Raw genomic sequence first — 19099 nt, 5'->3', positions numbered from 1 at the left:
GGACTTATTTAAGGGCTTCTTTAAGGTTGTATGCCATTCAGTATTATTTAACTATGGTCATTAACGTCAAATTGATTTATTGATTGAAGTATTTATTAACAGTTTGCAGAATTACAGTAAATTTCAAGTACAACTCAATACAAAAACTGTCAACTGTGAGTGGACGACAGAGGGTCCACCATTTTCAATTCATAGTAACATTTAGACGTACAAATATACACTTCTATATAGCCAATAACAGGAAATCATTATAGAGGAGGTAAAAAGAGGAAAATATACAGCGAGGGGAAAAGGGGGTGGGTGGGGATTCAGAATTTCCGGGGGCCAGTTTAGAATTGCAGCCGTTGAGAGCGGTTTTGAAGAGATTTGCATGTCTTAATGACTGTTGGTAGGGCATTCCACATTTTGGTGGCATAGGAGTGAAATAAATTTAGTTGTGGACTTCGTTGACATTAATCAAGTATTTATACAGGACAGGTACATGGGTATCTTGGTTGTGTAATGAATCTTGTGGACCAGACCCATTGTAAGATGCTGTACTCTGTCGTCAACTCTAAGCCATTCCAGCCTATCAAAATGGGCAGGGATGAGGTGGGTTCGGGGAGTGAGGACAAGTAGTAACCTGACCAGTTTGTTTTGTGAAGTCTGGAGCCTTGTTTTAAGGGCATTTGAGGTGTGTGTGCGCATGCATGCGTGCGTGTGTCGGGCCTCAAAATGCTCCCAGAATCTTTTGGAGGTTTGTCATGCAAGACTGTTGTCTGTGTGATAGACTGAACATCAGCCTCCTTTACATTTGGTGATTTCTGATCTCTCAAGACCAAGACAAATTCTGCTAACAGGTAGATTCACCTGTTAGCAGAACTGCCTTAACCCATTTAGGACTGAGGCAGATTCTAAAAATGCTTTCTAAATCCTGACCAATTTTTTTGAAAAACGTCAAATATTTATTCTAAAATTACAAAAATGTTATGCTGCTATATAGACATTGCAACAAGAACCCCAAAAGGAGTTCCCGTCTAGAAGGTTCAAACCACCAAAAAAAGGGGTTCCCGTCCTTTAAGCATGTAGTGTTTGTTGTTGTTAGTAGGAATAAACTAACACAGAAGCACTCGGGAGGAAGTGGACCACTGGCCCATGTCCACCGGCTCCCTGGTTATCTGAAACCCTCAGAGCTGAACGAACACCTCTCAAGGCAGCCGAAAGGAAGTGGCGTAAGTCTCCGTAAGACACCAGATGACCTTTACCACTTTCACTCCATTCTGCTTTCTCCCTCTCACTATCCACTGCTAAATCCTCTTTCTACCACACCAAAATCCAATCATGTACCTCTAAATCTAACCCAAGGAAGCTCTTCTCCACTTTCTCCTCCCTTGGTCTTCAACCAGCCAAAATTCTCACGTCTGCCCCCTTCTCCTTTTTATAAGTATTTTATTAAATTTCCACAAGTTCCACAAGCTCCCTCCATTGGCTTCCGGTTGCTGCACACACGGAGTACAAAACACTGATGCTGGCCTTTGAAGCAACCAAAGGTATGGCACCCCCAATATCTTCAAAGTCTGATCCCCCCCCATCATCATAAGGAAGCTAGGTTTATAGCTTCCTTATGATTCTTGATGACAATTCTTTTTTTGTATGTATTTTATGTATTACCATGTGTTCTTCTTGCTTACTGTAAGTCGCTCTGTATTATTAATGTATTAAGAGCATCTGCTAAATGCCTACATTGTAAAGTGGAGGACCCAAACCGATTTCCTGATTCTACACAAAAAAGGAAGGAGGCAAAAACAAAGGGGGATTTCATTTTTCCATTTATTTTTAACCGAATGGGCTCCCAGATTGTTTCTGCAATAACGTGGAACTCCCAAACCATGTGTGGTTTTTTTGTGTGTTCTTTCAGTCAGTGGTTCCCTGTTCAAGTAAGGGGGGACCTCCCTTTAGTGGGGATCCAGTGTTGTGTCAAGTGATTGGCCCAGTGTGTTTGTAGCTACAGCTCGAAAAGTATTTCCTGATTGGATGCTGTGAGCAGTATGGGTCACACTGGTGGAGGAAAGTCCACATACAAGCATGGTCATTCACTTGCTGTGAACAGAGCCTGGTTCACCACCAGTTCCTTACATGTTGGAGGAGACATCCTGAAGGCAGCCAGGGCTGCAGTATAACTCAGGGCTAGCCATGGCCAAGTCCTTGTTATTACTTCATTTTGCATGTCTTTCATTTGCATCTCTTCTTCTACGTGGTAAGTTTTCAGTGTTTTTTGTAGCGTCCTGTGTCAGTTTAACTTTGCGACTGTACAAATGTCATTTGTCCATTTGGTTTCATTTGTACAGTCTCAGAGTTATTAATGGAAATGAATACTGAGGATATTATGGCTAGTTGTTCATGCAACAGGTGGCATTAATTAACTGAACTAAGCAGAATTGTGATGTGGCTGTGAGCATTCACTTAAAACATCTCATGCGATTGAAAGATTTTGTGAAGATTTCTGTACTTGTGTTTCCGTGTAGTAAGTGATTGCTTTCAGGTGGAACCTCATCTTTGTGATTCCAGTTGTGCCGGTGAGAGCTGCAGGATTATTACACTATTGCATGTTTTGTGACAAATTATGACAACTGTCGGTTGGAAACCTCATAATGTCTGTAACTGTTACTGTTCAGAAATTCAAACACAGCAAAAGCAGCAGATCTACAAGCTCAAAACGTGTTGCTTTGCACCACCTTTCAGGCTTGCGGATCAGCTACTTTTGATGCTGTAGTATGATCAACTTTTGCAGGGTATATATCTTTCGAAAAAACAAAAAGTTAGAATAAGGAGATATGAGGATTCTGCCCGACAGCAACAATATTATACAGTAGGCTACATTACGAATTACAGTGCATGCATTTTTCTCTGATTGTTTTCTATCCATTCGCGTCCATAGGGTTACCTTACCCTGAGCTTTCCTATCAGCAAGGGGTGAGATATACATACAGGTACAGCAGTACGATAGCCACAACTCTGCACGGCTCGAACTCTGGTCGGAACGGCCTGGCTCTCGACTGTGTAGTTGACATCGATGTGATCTCCAAGTGTCATTTAATGATGCAGGTCAGCATTTTGGACAAAATTGTTAAAAAAACAAAGTAGTAGTACTCAACATACAAAACGTACTAAATGTGATGAGCTTGTATGTTTATTGTTTACTCTCTAGATTAGGAATCCCCAGATAAAGCGTCTTTCCCCCCAGAAGGAACATTCAGTGCAGCGCTTGAAGAGTTTGAGGTAATGCTGTGTTATAAAGGGTGTGTGTGTGTGTGTGTGTGTGTGTGAGAGTCAGTCAGTCAGTCAGTCAGTCAGTCAAACCTCATGTCCAAAACCGTTAGTTTTTAGGAATTACAAAATAGAACCTGTGTTCCAATGGCTCCAATGCCGGTATTATTTAGTCAAAAGCACTTATTAATACTTCACATTGGTTAAATATTAAAGAAACGCTCTTAACACACTTAACTAGTTTTACTTATTGCTACTTTTGTGTGACACATTAGTATGATGAAGTAGAGGTTCATTTAAGAAAAAAATGTAATCCAAATTTTAATATGGATATACAAAGTTTGCCTGATAGCAATGATATACTATATAATAATGTATGTTTGTGTGAGTATTTGTTACTTTCTTACTTACTTTTGTTTCCTCTCTGTACTATCACTTCAGTTTCATGCATGTTATTGTCTATTCCAGGTCTTGTCCTGTGCTTTATGTGTGTATATAAGCTCAAATCATTTGGAAACGCTACAAGCATTGTCCTATGAATGTGATGCTCTGTTCAGACAACTTCCCTGTCACAGTCTGGGGTCTTGTCTTGGAGCGGGACAGGGGGGGTCATCTGGGGTCTTGTCTTGGAGTGGGTCAGGGGGGGTCATCTGGTGTTTTTGTTTCCCAGGGAGGCGCTGGAGAGGACGCGCCTCAAGTTCTCCCTGCAGGGGGGAAAGGTCACAGCCCTTTGTCCACAGGAGGGGGAGCAGGTGTGGGCCCTCAACATCAAGAGAGCAGTACTGAGCATGCTCCAGACGTCGCACATGTCTGCCCAACAGGAAGTAACAGAAGAGGTGAGGGTGGACTGGACACGGATGCGATAAATGGAGCTCCCTCTGCTGTTTGTGATTGTACTGTATGTGGCAAATAAGTTACCGGTAATTAACTAATCGATTCATCGACTATATTACAGCCCTATCTGTCATGGTTTAGTTTTACACAGTCTTTAGTGTAAAACTAAAGACTGTGCAAAACACACACAATAAAGAAAGGGTTGAGGCAGAGACTCACGGAAAAGGGAGAGGAGTGGGTCTGATAAGATAAGATAAGATCGATGCCCCCTGTATCATGCAGTATGTGCGCAGGGTAAATAGCTCGCACTGTCTCTCTTCCTCCTCAGACTGATGTGTACGGGACCTGCATGAGTAGGTACGAGAGGCGAGGGCCCCTGCTGTTGAAGACACGGGACCTCAAACAATGTCAACAGCACAGACTGGATGACTTCTGGCCCCATGCTACGCTTCTTACTGAAGACGCTGTGAGCCTCCCGCCCCTTTTCTTATAATAAAAAAATGCAAGTTAGAATACTGATTCCGTCTGATTCTGCGAAAATAGCCAATGTACAAGCTCACAACACATTGGTGCTATCATAGCTTTCTAACCTTTTGTGGGTTTTTTCATAAATCAATACCCTGTACTATCTTGTATCCCACAAAGCATAAAAAGTAGCAGATCCGCTACTTTTTTAATCCTGAAAAGTAACAGTTTTGGACATATGAGGTTTCCAGACAATATTTGTTATGAACGCGTTATGACAGAATCTTGGCTGTCTCTGTTGTGCCCAGACAGTGGAGTCCAAGATCCAGTGTGCTCAGCGCCATGGGACTGCAGTCATGGAGGAGGTCAACTGTACAGAAGCTGTCTCCATCGTAACGCTGTCAGCGGCAACAGGAGTGATGAAGACACAAACAGTGTCTTCTCTGGTCCTGCTCCGAGCTCAGACAGGGACACCTCCAGGACTAGGTTAGTGTGTGCTTTACCTGGCATGTATAACTCTAATATCGTTGCTGTCGTACAGAAACCTTTTGTCTCCATAAGTCCATAATGTATCCTTTTTGCCTATTTGACCATACTACAGCGTCACACAAAAGTATAAAAAGTAGCAGGTACACACAAGTTTTGAGCTTGTAGATCTGGTACTTTTGCTATTTTTGAATTAGAATCCTGAAAAGTAACAGTTTTGGACATATGAGGTTTCCACCCTATACCTATCTAATTTATACTGACTGAGTTGCTCACTAAAACTATCAGAATTTCAACCAACATTTGGGTAGAACAACAGTCAGTGTGACAAGGTAGCATAGTGGAAAGTAATAAATTAGGCTATAGGCTATGATGAATATATTTTAGTTTGAGGACAGTAGCTAGTTTTTTGTTAATGCAATATAACCATAACATCTGCATTGTTTAGTCTCTCTACTCTTCCATTGAGACATTTAGATCCCGGTGTCCGGTAGGACATTACTGGTTGAAGGTCAATAAAGGTATCTGAAGTAGACACTATCTGAGTTAAAGTTATCTGAAGTAGACACATTGGACACTATGCTCTGCAATCTTTATTGTGGTAGAACATCATGCATGTAATCATTCCTCTCTGTCAGTAGAGAGACATTAAAACGCATTAAAACCTTTCAGTCCCCACAGTATGCAGTGCCATATCCAACCAATGAATCATTAAAACCTCAACCCTGTTGCACTTTACACTAGTCTAAAGTATACAGTATTATCTTAACAGCCCATTCGGAGTACGATCCAGTGGCGGTTTGGACGTTAAAGCGACAATCCATACGTTTCAATTTCATGACAGCGTTTTCCCACCTCGGAGACCACCGCTCATGCTTGACCATGCAGGGGAGATATTGCGCGTGTGAGCTTCATGGCAGTACTCCCTGTCAACCAGTAGGTCTCCTACTTGACACCAGGGTCTAAATTCCTTACCGGAAGAGTAGATAGACCACCTCCGACCACTGCAGATATACTAGTGATATTGTATTGGGGGTTAGCTTAAAATTATATTTTATTCCTAAAAATAAATTCCATGTTGCATCTGTAAAAGTCTCTTCCCTTTTCTTGCTGTGTCAGATTCTCCAGGTCCAGGTGAACCCACAGGCCTGCAGTTTGAGGAGGACGGAAGTGCAGGGCCAGTCAGAGGCAAGGGGTCCACACCTCAGCAGGCCAGCCAAACAGTCCGGATGTTATGTGGTCTCACCTCAGACCAGCAGCAGGTATAGGACTCAATCCTTTTACATGATCCCCACGTAAGTATTTGATAAAGTTTCATCACAATTTGTCAGAATAGGACAGCAGCCAGGGCTATATAACATATAGGCTTATGTAAAACCTTTACTCAAATTCAGTGCTGGTCTATTACAAAAAATCACACCCGCGTGAAATTAGGGGCACTCTTGTTATCGTACATCAATTTATGTTATTATCATTTAACCATGATACAATGTTTGTTAATGGCGTTTAATTTAGTTTAGTTTTGTTGTTTCATTTAAGTCATATTTAGCGGAATTCTGACGTCATTTCTCCGTTCATTGTCAATGGCAAAACTGGAGACGGGTGGGGACAAAATTTAGCAGACATTTGACAGGAATTCTCTTACCGTGGTCAATGGCAAATCTTGAGACGTGTGGGGACAAAATCTGTTTATAGGAGGGTCTAGCGCTCCTTAAAAACACACTTCTGTGAAGTGAGGGGCGCTCACCCACTGTATTTATATCGGCCTCATGACGGTCTTACGTCGACATTTAGTGCCCTAAACAAACATTAAAGTCCATAAACTCAAAAATCAAGGAAAGTGCTGATCTACAAGCTTAAATAATACTTGTCGCATTGTGAGGTGTTGAGGTGTGAGGTGTTGTGAGCTTGTAGATCATCTTTTCTGTTTAAGCCATTTTGCAATGGGCCATGCACCACTACGACTTGGGGGGTCCCCCAAGTCTGAAATACTCAAAACAACAAACCTTTGAATTTCTCATGCCTATAGGCTAAACATATCTACAGTGTTAGTCCCTTTCACAAGCCCAAAGGGCTTTCTTCAAGTAGTCCATCCCCTGCCAGACAGACGTTGGCCTGTGTGTATCGTGTTTGCACGGTGCAGTTTCACTTCCCTTGTGGCTTCGCTGTGTCCCGAGCCAATGCTTTTAATTCCTCACTCACACAAGAGTTTAGTCAAACCCAATCTGGCAAACATCATTAAAGTCTGTTTATCTAGGAGAAGTGTGAAAGGGCCCAATCTGGCAACCCCTCAAACCCAGAACCCCCCCTACTCTCTTTGATCGGTTAAAGCCTGATTCATACCTCGTCTTATGACGGTGTTGTGCAGAGAAGTTTAAATTAAGCATTACGCTTTGGAGATCAGATGATTAATGGGGTGAATGAATGTTCGCAGATGTATGTCGGGTTGTTTTAGTTCACATACTGGTTTCGATTTGGCAGACATCCAATGTTTGATTGATTGAATAATGCGACGCAGTCTTGACGTCTACATTTGGATGTTGTTATGAACCACGCCTGTATGTTGTCTGATCTGTTCACAGACGTCACAGCAGTTTCTTCATCTAGCCTTCCAGCTGAGAGATCTGTCCCTTTCCCAGCTCAACACTCTGTGGCAAGAGGCCTCTTTTAAGTGTCGCAATGACTGGTCAGTGTTTCCTCTCTCTCTCTCTCTCTCTCTCTCTCTCTCTCTCTCTCTCTCTCTCTCTCTAGCAGATGTACAAGCTTACAACGTGTCACATTTGTGATGCGTTGTGAGCTTGTACATCTGCTATTTACGGCACGCAACACCAGTCTTTAAATCAGGCTTTAGTCAGTTAAAAGTGTAATAGCGCATGTTTTCTTTTTCTTCAGAGGATTTCTCTCCATCCTAACTGGAACTGGTTCGATGACATGTTTCTCCACTGTGTCACACTATAAATGATTTACCTTGCGCTGGGCTGGGCTAAATGCATTAAACGCCGCTTGCTTGAGGATGCTTGTTTATGGGTTGTAATGAGAAACGTACACAGCCTCTGGCCAAGTCTTTGCACAAAGAGCGGTCTGTATGTGGGACAGTGGCCAACTTCATTTCAAATTCCTCTGTGACACACATGACCCATATGATGAGGCCAAATGAAGATGGTGTCCTCTCCCCCAGTCCTTGGCCTTTACTCTATGTCAGTAACACTACTACTTACTAAATGGCACACCTGCCTGTATCAGTATCTGTGCTGCTATGACAACCCAGCTTTATCAATAAAGGTCGTAGGCTATATGTGAAACCATTTGTCTTCTACACATATTGGCATGCCATTAGCGTAACACACCATATCACCACATTAGGAATCCATAATTGCTGTTGCAATATCACATCCAAGTAATCGCCATTAAACACTTACTATAAGCCTTATTTTATACTTTAAGATGTTTGGGAAAATAGCTGACCTGCAAGCACATAACATTGTGTGAGCCTGTAGATTGGCTATTTCCAAAAGTGTTTGCCTATATTACATAGGTTCTCAAACCTTTCAGGCCAAAATAATCATATTTGAACTGGGGATACCCAATTACCCATGGCCTGACACCTGCTTTCGAACCAGACCGCAAAAGAACAACGTGGCCTACGCAGGCCCACGGCCGTCTTGAGTGACAGGCTGACAGCCAGGCAGTGCTCTTAAGAGGCGGGCAGATTACACAAGCGATCCGTTTTGAACATAATAGAGTTGTATTTTAACGCAAGTTCTTCCTATGAATGGAAAAGCCAAAGTGATTTCTTGATTTCCTCGTATGAATGGAAGCATTGGAAGTTGTCAGGTTGTCAGTTGTAAGTAACGCTCTGTTAAAGGGGCATTCCACTCATTTTCAACATTTTACTATTGTGTTTCCTAGAACTGGAGGTCTGACAAAAATCATTAACATGGTGAATTACATCTTGATGATGTCATCAAGATGTGATTCACCATGTTAATGATAAAATAAAATAAATAAAACGTGAAAATGTGGTACAAATCTTGAATATATACAGTATATTATTTCAAAGTGAACGTTTTTAACTCAAATCTTTGCTTCTGGGGAGGTCCCTGGAACAATATTTTCATATGGGGCCAATTACATATAATTTTGGGGTCATTGACTTGAAAATGATTGAGAAACATGGGTTTAGAAGGCATTTGTAGAATCGTCCTCAGGTCTAAATGGGTGTGTTTTGTGGAGACAGGCAGCCTCTGTTGGATGCACTACCAGCCTGCGGTTCAGAGAACTGCATCCTACTGCTGTGTGATCTGATCCAGAACAGGGAGATAGAACCGGACCAGGCCCATTCCTACCTCAGCACCTTCGCCCTGATCCCCCGTCCGTCTCCTCGGATCATCCACTCCATCAACGTAAGGAAGATCGTTACCTCGTTTTCTCATGTCTCGTGTTTCTCATGAATCGTTTTTTTAACAGCACATTTTGGATTCTATGTTTTAACCACTTAAACCCCATACGTCGTTAAAGAGTCCCACAGAGTGACCAGTGACATTTCTGTTTTCACTCTAGATTGAATTTATTCGCTGAAAATTTCCAATAGACAAGCTCGCAACGTGTTGTTGTGATCTTGTCTATCTGCTATCATGTTTTTGCCATTGTGTGCATAATGTATGTATGTATGTATTTTCTTTCTTTCCTTTTCTTTTTTTTAATGGCTTTTTTGCCTTTAATTGATAGGGTACAGTAATGTGACAGGAAAGGGGGAGAGAGATGGGGGGGGAAGACACGCGGCAAAGGCTGATGGGCCCGGGACTCGAACCCGTGGCACGCCGTCAGGCTGGATTGGACCGCTCAGCTGCGGCCCGGGCCATTATGTATTTTGACAGCTTAAAAGACTGCTTCAGAATACATATCAGTAATATTGTCTCTGTCGGTTGGAAACCTCAAACCTCATGTCCAAAACAGTTTGTTCTGGATTCAAATATTTTTTTTTGAATTAGAATATGGAGATATAAAGAGGTTTCTGCCCGACAGCAATGATATACTTTAGTACACAATGCTTATGGTAACATTCCGCAGCTGTGAGAAAGTATGTGCAACTTAATGTATCCGCAAAACATATCGATGCATGTCTATATTTTAGGCTTTGTTGGAGATCCCAGAGGTGCGCTCCAAGGCTCTGCTGGCCGGCTCCTCTCTGGTCTATCAGCTGTGTCAGAGGTCCGAGTCCCCCTGCGCTCACCTCCCTCAGGTGCAGACCTTCAGGCGCGCACTGGAGGACATCCTGGCTGAAGGCTGTGAGGGACAGGATCCAACAAGGGTGTCGGAGGTACAGTACAGTAGCTTATAGCGCAAACAGCATCATGTTATTGGGATGGCAATCTGGGAACCCATTCCGTAAGAGGCACCAGCTCCTTCTTTGTGTAGAAATAGGAACTTGGTTTGGATTAGGTTAGCGATGGTAATTGTTTTATGAGCTCTCAGCTGTACAAACTACAAAGTATTGATTAACAATAAAAATAACAAAGAATCATTAAAAAATACAGAAAAAAAAAACATAAGCAAAAGCATAAAACAACATTTAAATAATAGCAAAAATGAATAGTGCAAAACCATGTTTTTTTTAATATATGCTCTTGAAGGCACTTTGAGCAGGTCAGCACTAAAAGACCTGAGGTGTTTGGGACATATCTAGGTAGGCAGTCATAGAGGTAGGAAAGTGCCAGACCATTGAGAGCTTTATAAACAAGTAAAATATTTTTTTAATCAATCCTAAAAACACCCGTGAGCCAATGAAGTGAAGCTAAAACGGGAGTAATCATGATGATGACATTGGATCATAGCATGATCATCTTTTAAGACGACACCCTGTACCCATGCGTTAATTCTCTCCCACACAGCTGTTCCATGCATTGAAGTCAGTGGGAAACGCTGGACCGGCCGCAGTGTCCCTCGTCCCTCTGCTAAATGGCTGTGCTCTGGGACACTCGTCCGTGATGGAGTTGAGACTTGCTGCCATTCAAGCCTTCAGACGCATCCCCTGTTCTGCTGATGTGAGTAGTACCATGGCTAGAGACAGCTCACACAAAGCACAATACATGCATTCTTTAAGAAGAAGACTGAGTTTTTTGGCCAGGTGCTTGAAAAACATCCTACATTAACTACTACCTCTAGCGACACTTTTTCATGATTGGCTGCCTCTAAGTCAATTATATCATTACGCTGTTATGATGTGATGTTATTTAACTGTTGTTCAGCACTTTGTAACACATGTTTTAAAATGTGCTATCTAAAGTTATTATTATTATATTATTAATGGGAGACTTACCCATACAACCCATAGTCTGAACGGCATAAAACCCTGAGCTGAGGCAGAGGCTGCAGCGCAGCACACAAACTAATTTATACTGTAGATGTTCATATACGAGAGCTTTCTGCACCTGGCAGTTATGACTCGTCATTCTTGTATTAATACTAAATATAGGTGACTTAACTTCTTTTTAGATTTGGTCACGATTTGTTTATAAATCATGGACTTCTAAAGTAAAGAAGTGGAAACCTCATATGTCCAAAATGATTCAAATATATTTTTTAAATAGCAAAAGAAGAAAATCTACAAGCTTGAAAAGCGTTTCAAGCTTGCGGATCAGCTGCTTTTGACACAGTTTTGATCAATGCTGTAGTCAAGGAGGGCGTTAAGTTACAAAAAAGAAACAAACAATACAATATGGAGATAGGAGGTTTCTGCCCGACACCAACGACATGTGTCTCCTGGAAGCTCTAATTGGTTCATGATGAGGTTAGGAGGTGAGACGGTATCTGACAGACAGACACGGCGACTGACGGGTGCTTTCCTTCCCTTCCCAGAGGTCCTTGCTGTTGCAGCTGTACCGCTCGTCCCAGGAGGACGCGGAGGTCAGGATCGGCGCATACCAGCAGCTCATCCGCTGTCCAGATCCACTGGCGCTCCAGACGGTGAAGATGACCCTGAGAAACGAGACCTCCAGCCAAGGTGTGATTCAGTGTCTGTCTCATTGTGGTAGGGGCAGATTTATGGCAGTGGTTCTCAAAGTGGGGCCCAGGGGGTCTTGGGGGGTGTGGGTGGGGGTGGGAGGGGGTAGGTGGGGGTCCCCAGCAAAAGTAGTTATTATTGTGTCACAATCATTTTAACCAGTTCTTGTAAATCGGTTCTTTGTCTGTCAGGTGGAAACCTCATTTGTTCAAAACGAACTAGCTTTTGTGCAAAGTTGTAGTATGATCAAGGAGGGCGTTAATCTTTCAAAAAAACAAAAACTATAAAAAAAATAAAAAGTTAAAATATTGAGATAAGAGGTTTCCGCCCGACAGCAACGTCTTAGACATCTACTTTATACCGCCGGCGTTCCCAGTGGGCTCGTACGTGTGGAGTCACCTGACCAGCATCCTGAGGAGTGAGGACCCCTCCAAACAGGCCCTGCTGGAGTCGCTGCCTGATGACATCGTCAGCAGAGACTTTGAGTCGGAGGTTTGGAAATACTCCTCATACGCAGACTACACTGTTGGATCAGGTAACGACAGGTTCACAACGCAGTCAACCCTATACAACCTTATTGTGTGTGTGTGTACAGTGTTTTAATAGCTTGTGATAACCCCATGAGAATAGAGGGTATGCACATGCATAAAGTGAATGGCAAATCGAGTGGCAAAGTGAGTTTAATGTCGTTTAACGCTGTTTAATGCAATCAAATACAACTTTTCTGTTTGGATGTATGGCCTGTCAAGGCCAGAAAGTAGTTTTTTGCCACTCAGTAGGCGTTCCCACATAACTTCCGGGTTTGATGATGATGTCACACGCATACCATCTATTGTGAAATCAGACCCTTATGATCTATAAGGGAATTCATTATTTTATTATTTTAAATTTTATTTAAGAGGCAAAAAAATGAGTTAGGGTTGCAATTATGAAGAGATCCAGGTCACGGTTAGGATTAGGCTTGTAGTAGGTTTAGGGTGAGGGATTAACCACATTAACACCGATATCCCTATTTTGGGCTATTCTTTCAATGTGTCGTACAATATAGGTATAGGGCTTAAGTGGTTTCGGTTATCGTGGGTTTTAGGGATTAAATTGCATTTAAATGAAGTGTGTGTGTGTGTGTGCGTGTGCGTGTGCGCGTGTGCGTGTGCGCGTGCGTGTGCGCGCGCAGGTATGGGAATCGCAAACCTGGAAGGATCTTTGGTTTTCTCCCCCAAGTCTTTCATACCGAGATCTGCCGTGGCCAACCTGACTGTGTATTTCCACGGTAGAACCTTCAACCTTCTAGAAGTGAGCAGAATAATATCAGATTGTATTTTTTAAAGACCAGTAAAGATGCCAAAGTATTATTTATTACAAGACATGACAAGTTTAACAACTATGTGAATCCTGCTTTTCCAAATTACAGGTAGACCTTCGTGTTGAAAACGTTGAGCCACTTTTGAAGAACATATTTGGTCAGGAGTCACACTCGGCTGATAGGGAGGAGGAGACCACTGGAAATGGAAAACACAAAGAGAGGAGGAGGAGGAGGAAAACGGAGGACCCTGGAGAGAAAGAAGCGTGCTCATCCAGCATCTACAGTTATCTGAACCAAGCCAGAGCCATGGTGGGCAAGGAGAACACAATTCATCATTCTGACGACAGTCGATATCCGGATATGTCCAACATGTCATTGCTGTGCTGTCGGGCAGAAACGTTAACCGTTTGTGTTTTTTCGTAATTGAATGCTCTACTTGATCACACTACAGCGTCACACAAAAACATAGCAGCAAAAGTACGGTAGATCTTTTACCCTTGCTGTTTTTGAATTAGAATCCTGAAAAGGTTCTGGACATGAGGCCTCCACCGACAGGGAGCGCTCAAGTTAATAATTTCGTATTTGTTTTGCTCTGTACATTACTAATTGCAATCCAATAATATTGTTGTGAAATAGGCTATTCTGCAAATGAGCACTTTTACGTTTGGTACTGTAAGTATATTTTGACACAATACTTTTCTACTGTTATTCAAGCAAAGATGTGAACACTAATTTATGTAATCTCTGTCGGGTGGAAACCTCATATGTCCAAATCTGTTACTCTTCCTGATTCTACAGCAAACAGCAAAAGTAGCAGATACAAGCTCAAAACGCTTTGCACCATGCTTTGAGCTCAAAACGCTTTGCACCATGCTTTGAGCTCAAAACGCTTTGCACCATGCTTTGAGCTCAAAACGCTTTGCACCATGCTTTGAGCTCAAAACGCTTTGCACCATGCTTTGAGCTTGCAGATCTGCTATTTTGATGCTTTTGTGTGACGCTAGTATGATCAAGTAGGGCCTTCATTTACGAAAAAACACAATTAAACACATTCATAAAAAAAAGAACATTGTTACTGTTCCTGCCGGACAGTGACAATATAGTATTTCTATATTGTGGAATTTATACTTTTTACTTAGTACTTGTGCTATTCTCCCCATGCAGTTGTCAGGGAGGAGGGTGGTGGAGGACAGGCCCAGGTGCTGGGTCAGCGTGAAGGTCTTTGGTAACGAGCTCAGCGTGTTCACCTGTGATGACCTGTACGCTCAGCTCAACCAACTGTCTCTGACCGTGGCTGGACTGGCTGTCCGCCTACTCAAGGTAACTGTGGTGGTGCTGCTCACCTTGTCCAAAATGTCAACTGGCTTTCACAGTGGGGTCTGGGAGGGTCTCCCGCCCAAGCACACAGAACCCAGAGGAAGAATTGAAGGAAGCCAAATGGACATGCTGGCCGATCATAGGTACTGCAGCTGGGGCCAGACACATGAACGAGTGATACAACACGATACAACAGAGCTCGTACTCGATAGTGGCGGTGCTCGTTCATGACTCGAGCCCTGACGCGTTCATGAATAAACTATGACGTAAACCCGGAAGAAGGGATGAAAAGTATACTCCCTTTTCGTGCTGGGTGAGGAACTCCATGCAAGTGGAATCCCTGTCACACACAAAACTCTGATAGGGGTCCGCGGCCATATTTATATATATATACTAGAATTTCGCCCGGCTTCGCCGGGCTCATCCCAGTGTCGTTGCAGCGCAATATGGGAAGAAGGAATTTTTGACTCTTGTGTTATATTCTTGTGAAATATTCAGTAAAGTATTGTGGTGAAATATTCACCCCAAGTTGATAAGATATGCAGAGAATATAATACCAAGAACCCCCAGTTTGAAATGCATTAGGCCACAGACCCCCATTTGATACCATTTGCTCTCTGGGAAAATCAGGGTCCATTTGGTTCCATTTGTATGCTCTTGGAGTATGATGACTGTGCTAACAGTATTATCATAAAATATGTCTCAGTTTGAAGATTCAAAAAAACATATTTCATATGTGTGAGCTTGTAAAGTCGAACGTTCAACCTAGAGACAGTGTTGCCAAGTCTGATCATTATAAGCTACTTTGGACTTGTTTATCTATTGCAAATGTAACACTGAAACAGCGTCCACGTTCGGTTTAATAACTCCCGACCTGTTTTATCAAAAAAATAACTTGAAGTGGTTTATGGTAGCTGACATGTGTAGGTCCGTTGCCTGAAAATATCACATGTGTAGCTAAACGGATCTCTGAGTAAAAAAATGAAACGTGCAAAATATGTTCTAAATTTGTATTGTATTGTGTAGTGTATTCTAAAATTAGTTTAGGGTTGTATAACATGGTACAACTCAATCAATCAAACGTTTGTTTAATCAATGTATTGCCCCATTGAAGAAAAAGAAATGGCCAAACTGGTACACCCGATACTATTTAATATTTCCCTTATGTTTGATACATTTTCTTGTCACATCCATGGTATGAAAACAATGCTAAGGAGTTGCTTCAATGAAATATAATTGCTTTAAGCTGAAAACGATATGTTTAATGGTGTTTTGTAGCGTTGTTACATTTATCATGCATGCCGTTACAATTAATCCGATATGCGCAGCAAATGTAACACTGAAACAGCGTCCACGTTCGGTTTAATAACTCCCGACCTGTTGTGTGTAAGTCGCGTGGTTAAAAGGCCGTGTGTTTCTGTTGTAAGCAACTCATGTTAGGTCTGCGCACACTGTACGTTGCTATGGCAAGTGGCTGCCTGTCATCAAATGCTGCTAACGTTAGCATGTGTGCTATCAGGCAAAAGCTGAGAGATGTGAAACTACTACTGGGGAAAATGTCATCCAAAACACAACACCTAAATTCGGAATGTTATTGTGACCTATTGAGCACAAACAGACCATCATGATTTGCTTGCTGGACCTATAATTAATTTATTTGCATTAAATGTCCACTCTCCCATCTGCGCACACTGTACGTTGCTACGGCAAGTGGCAGCCTGTCATCAAATGCTGCTAACGTTAGCATGTGTGCTATCAGGCAAAAGCTGAGATAGATATGAAACTACTACTGGGGAAAATGTCATACAAAACACAACACCTAAATTCGGAATGTGATTGTGACCTATTGAGCACAAACAGACCATCATGATTTGCTTGCTGGACCTATAAATAATTTATTTGCATTAAATGTCCACTCTCCCATCGAAATGGAAAGCAAGATGGCTGCGACAGATTCTGAGCTCGACGGAGCTGGTGACGTATGAGGCAGGGCAGGCAGGTTGCCAGGTTTGCGAATTGTAAGCGAGTTGCAGTGTATGCAAGTAGCGTGGTTAAAGTCCTTGTTTCTCGCGTGTTGTGGCAACAGCCAAGGGCGCAGCAAATACGACATTGAGGGGTAGAAACCATCCCGGGCGCGTGGTTCATGTAACATGTGTGTCACTGTGAAAGACTGGCCCCGTTAAGTGAACGTAGTTGGCGTAGTAGACGCCAACATGACGATTTTGGTAGACGCCAACATGACGATTGTGACGTAGGCTGTTGACGTTGAGCAATAACAGCGTGTTTCATAAAAGTAATATTTGCAGAGTAAATGAGACACTTGAAGGGCTAAAAAATAGCCTATGTCAGTTCGGGGAGTGTGCCGAATTTATTTTGCATATAGAGATGTGTGGTGAAAGTGTGGTTCGGTCGGAGATAGAGCACAAAGAATGAGTATGGGTACCACTTCTCACTTGTATTAAGTGAGACTTGTATTAGTATTTCCCACGCCCTGCATAAAAAGTCTGCCAAAGCGCACACTCGCAATTGCAGCTGGAGGGCGACGCGACACACACACACACACACACACACACACACACACACACACACAGAGAGCGATGTGTGGATAAATGACTGAGATTTGGGAAATGCGCACGCAAGCACAGAATGCACGGCGTGACAGGATTATATAGGTCACCCGTTTTGGTGTGACACACACGGCTTCCACATTTAGCTTCATACTGGTTGAAAGTGTCCTTCCAAAAATATTTTTTTTGCTCGAAATTCTTATTCACAATGACATTGAGTTGTGGTGTTGTTTTTAGGGTAATTGTTGCATAAGCGCTATTTCGCACTGGAGTCCCGTGAGGCGGGCCATCTCACTCCCCTCCCCTGTGTCTGAAGCAGCTAGCATGGAAGCTATATGGAACCTTTCCCTCCGAGTGCACACAACCATGCCGTTGTCCACGCGTCCATCCGATAGCTTTTAATGTAAATGTCCCATCCACTGAGCAAAAGCGATATAAGCGCCTTATTCATTAATTCGATTCATTTGGGTGTGGGGCTGTGCAGTGCTGTGGGCTTTAAATTGTGACGGAGGCGAGCTGCTGCTGCTGTTCGACTTCGAGTCGCTGTCTATGGAGCAGTATAGAGTAGGCGTGGCGCAGCATTAGAAGGGCGCAGCAAATACGACATTGAGGGGTAGAAACCATCCCGGTCGCGTGGTTGATCTAACGCGTGTGTCACTGTGAAGGACTGGCCCCATTAAGTGAACGTAGTTGGCGTAGTAGACGCCAACATGACGATTCTGACGTAGGCTGTAGAGGTTGAGCAAGAATAGCGTGTTTGAGAAAAGTAATATTTAAACAGTAAATAAGACATTTTTGGCGAATGCAATGTAGTCTATATGTTTTCTGGGAGTGTGGCGAATTTATGTAGCATATAGAGATGTCTGGTAAAAGTGTGGTTTGGTCGGAGAAAGCTGTTGGATAAACGGCCATGTGCTTATGTGCCCCTGTCTATTAGGGTAGCAGGATGGGCCTGAATAGATAGATAGATAGATTTCTTTATTTTTGTGTCATGCACCAAAGGCGCCCAGCCCACATGGGCTTACAGGACACACCATATCATTGCATTCAATATTGCATTGTGTACAATAAACAGATATGTTTTGTTGATATTCCCTTTTTTTTTTACACAAACAAAAGATTCTGCCTTATTTCCCAGGCCCTGCATAAAAAGTCTAAACTCAGTAGTGTGCCCTGCACATGTAGTAACGGATGGGTTATAAATTATTATAATACTGTACTGCACTCCTTAGTATTGCACTGTACTGTAATGTTGTCCTCTGTACTGTACTTTACTGTACGTCTTTACTGTACTGTACTGTACTGTTGTTAGTGTTGTTATTGTTGTTTTTCTTATAATGATTATTATTATTATTGTTATTATTATTACATGCATTATTGTTCTGATGTGAGCTTGTTTGTAAATGAGTGAGTTTACAAAGAAGTTTATTGTTATTGTTATTATTATTATGATTATTATTATTAGTATTGTTATTGTGATTATTACATGGATTATTGTTGTGATGTGAGCTTGTGGCTGACTGACTATCTAGAAAATGAAAACATGGCACTTCATTTAAAATAGGTTACAGACCCCTGTTATATGCGCTTGTTTTGGGATTATTTTTATAGACCTATTTACTTGTTTCTATGAGACATGGCAACAGCAGCGAAAGGCATCCACGTCTTTCTCTTGTGAAATGCTGAGATTAGAAACGACCATAATTATTTCATTTCTCAACCTTAAAAAATAAATAAAGACATCTCCATAATCCTTGGGAAGTGTGTGTAGCAAAAGTAGTCGGCATTGTCATGGTTGAAAGTATTCATGCAACACTGACGCTGTAAGCTGTGTGATGCTAACGCGCTAACACCGTTAGCATGGTCTGTGTTGGTGAA

The 19099-nt window shown here is 42.3% G+C and overlaps 1 protein-coding gene across 1 annotated transcript in view; it reads left to right on the top strand.

Moving 5' to 3' along the window:
* Positions 1 to 2027: 2027 nt before the first annotated feature.
* The window catches only part of LOC308326132 (apolipophorins), a gene marked incomplete at its 5' end in the record, with an annotated part of 37172 nt that continues 20100 nt past the window's right edge, over positions 2028 to 19099 (top strand). Inside the window, 17 exons of the mRNA XM_080778939.1 lie at positions 2028 to 2153; positions 2522 to 2555; positions 2918 to 3084; positions 3188 to 3258; positions 3917 to 4082; positions 4409 to 4546; positions 4854 to 5031; positions 6151 to 6293; positions 7614 to 7717; positions 9269 to 9434; positions 10166 to 10351; positions 10923 to 11075; positions 11890 to 12034; positions 12411 to 12569; positions 13209 to 13327; positions 13446 to 13646; positions 14502 to 14657. Coding sequence (XP_080635065.1) covers positions 2028 to 2153; positions 2522 to 2555; positions 2918 to 3084; positions 3188 to 3258; positions 3917 to 4082; positions 4409 to 4546; positions 4854 to 5031; positions 6151 to 6293; positions 7614 to 7717; positions 9269 to 9434; positions 10166 to 10351; positions 10923 to 11075; positions 11890 to 12034; positions 12411 to 12569; positions 13209 to 13327; positions 13446 to 13646; positions 14502 to 14657 — 2412 coding nt within the window. The remainder of the gene's footprint in view (positions 2154 to 2521; positions 2556 to 2917; positions 3085 to 3187; positions 3259 to 3916; positions 4083 to 4408; positions 4547 to 4853; positions 5032 to 6150; positions 6294 to 7613; positions 7718 to 9268; positions 9435 to 10165; positions 10352 to 10922; positions 11076 to 11889; positions 12035 to 12410; positions 12570 to 13208; positions 13328 to 13445; positions 13647 to 14501; positions 14658 to 19099) is intronic.

The sequence above is a fragment of the Protomyctophum bolini genome (assembly GCF_963924005.1).
Source record: "Protomyctophum bolini genome assembly, chromosome: 12".
Lineage (NCBI taxonomy): Eukaryota > Metazoa > Chordata > Actinopteri > Myctophiformes > Myctophidae > Protomyctophum > Protomyctophum bolini.
Note: the sequence above shows the minus strand (reverse complement) of the source record. Positions and strands in the feature narration are given on the sequence as shown.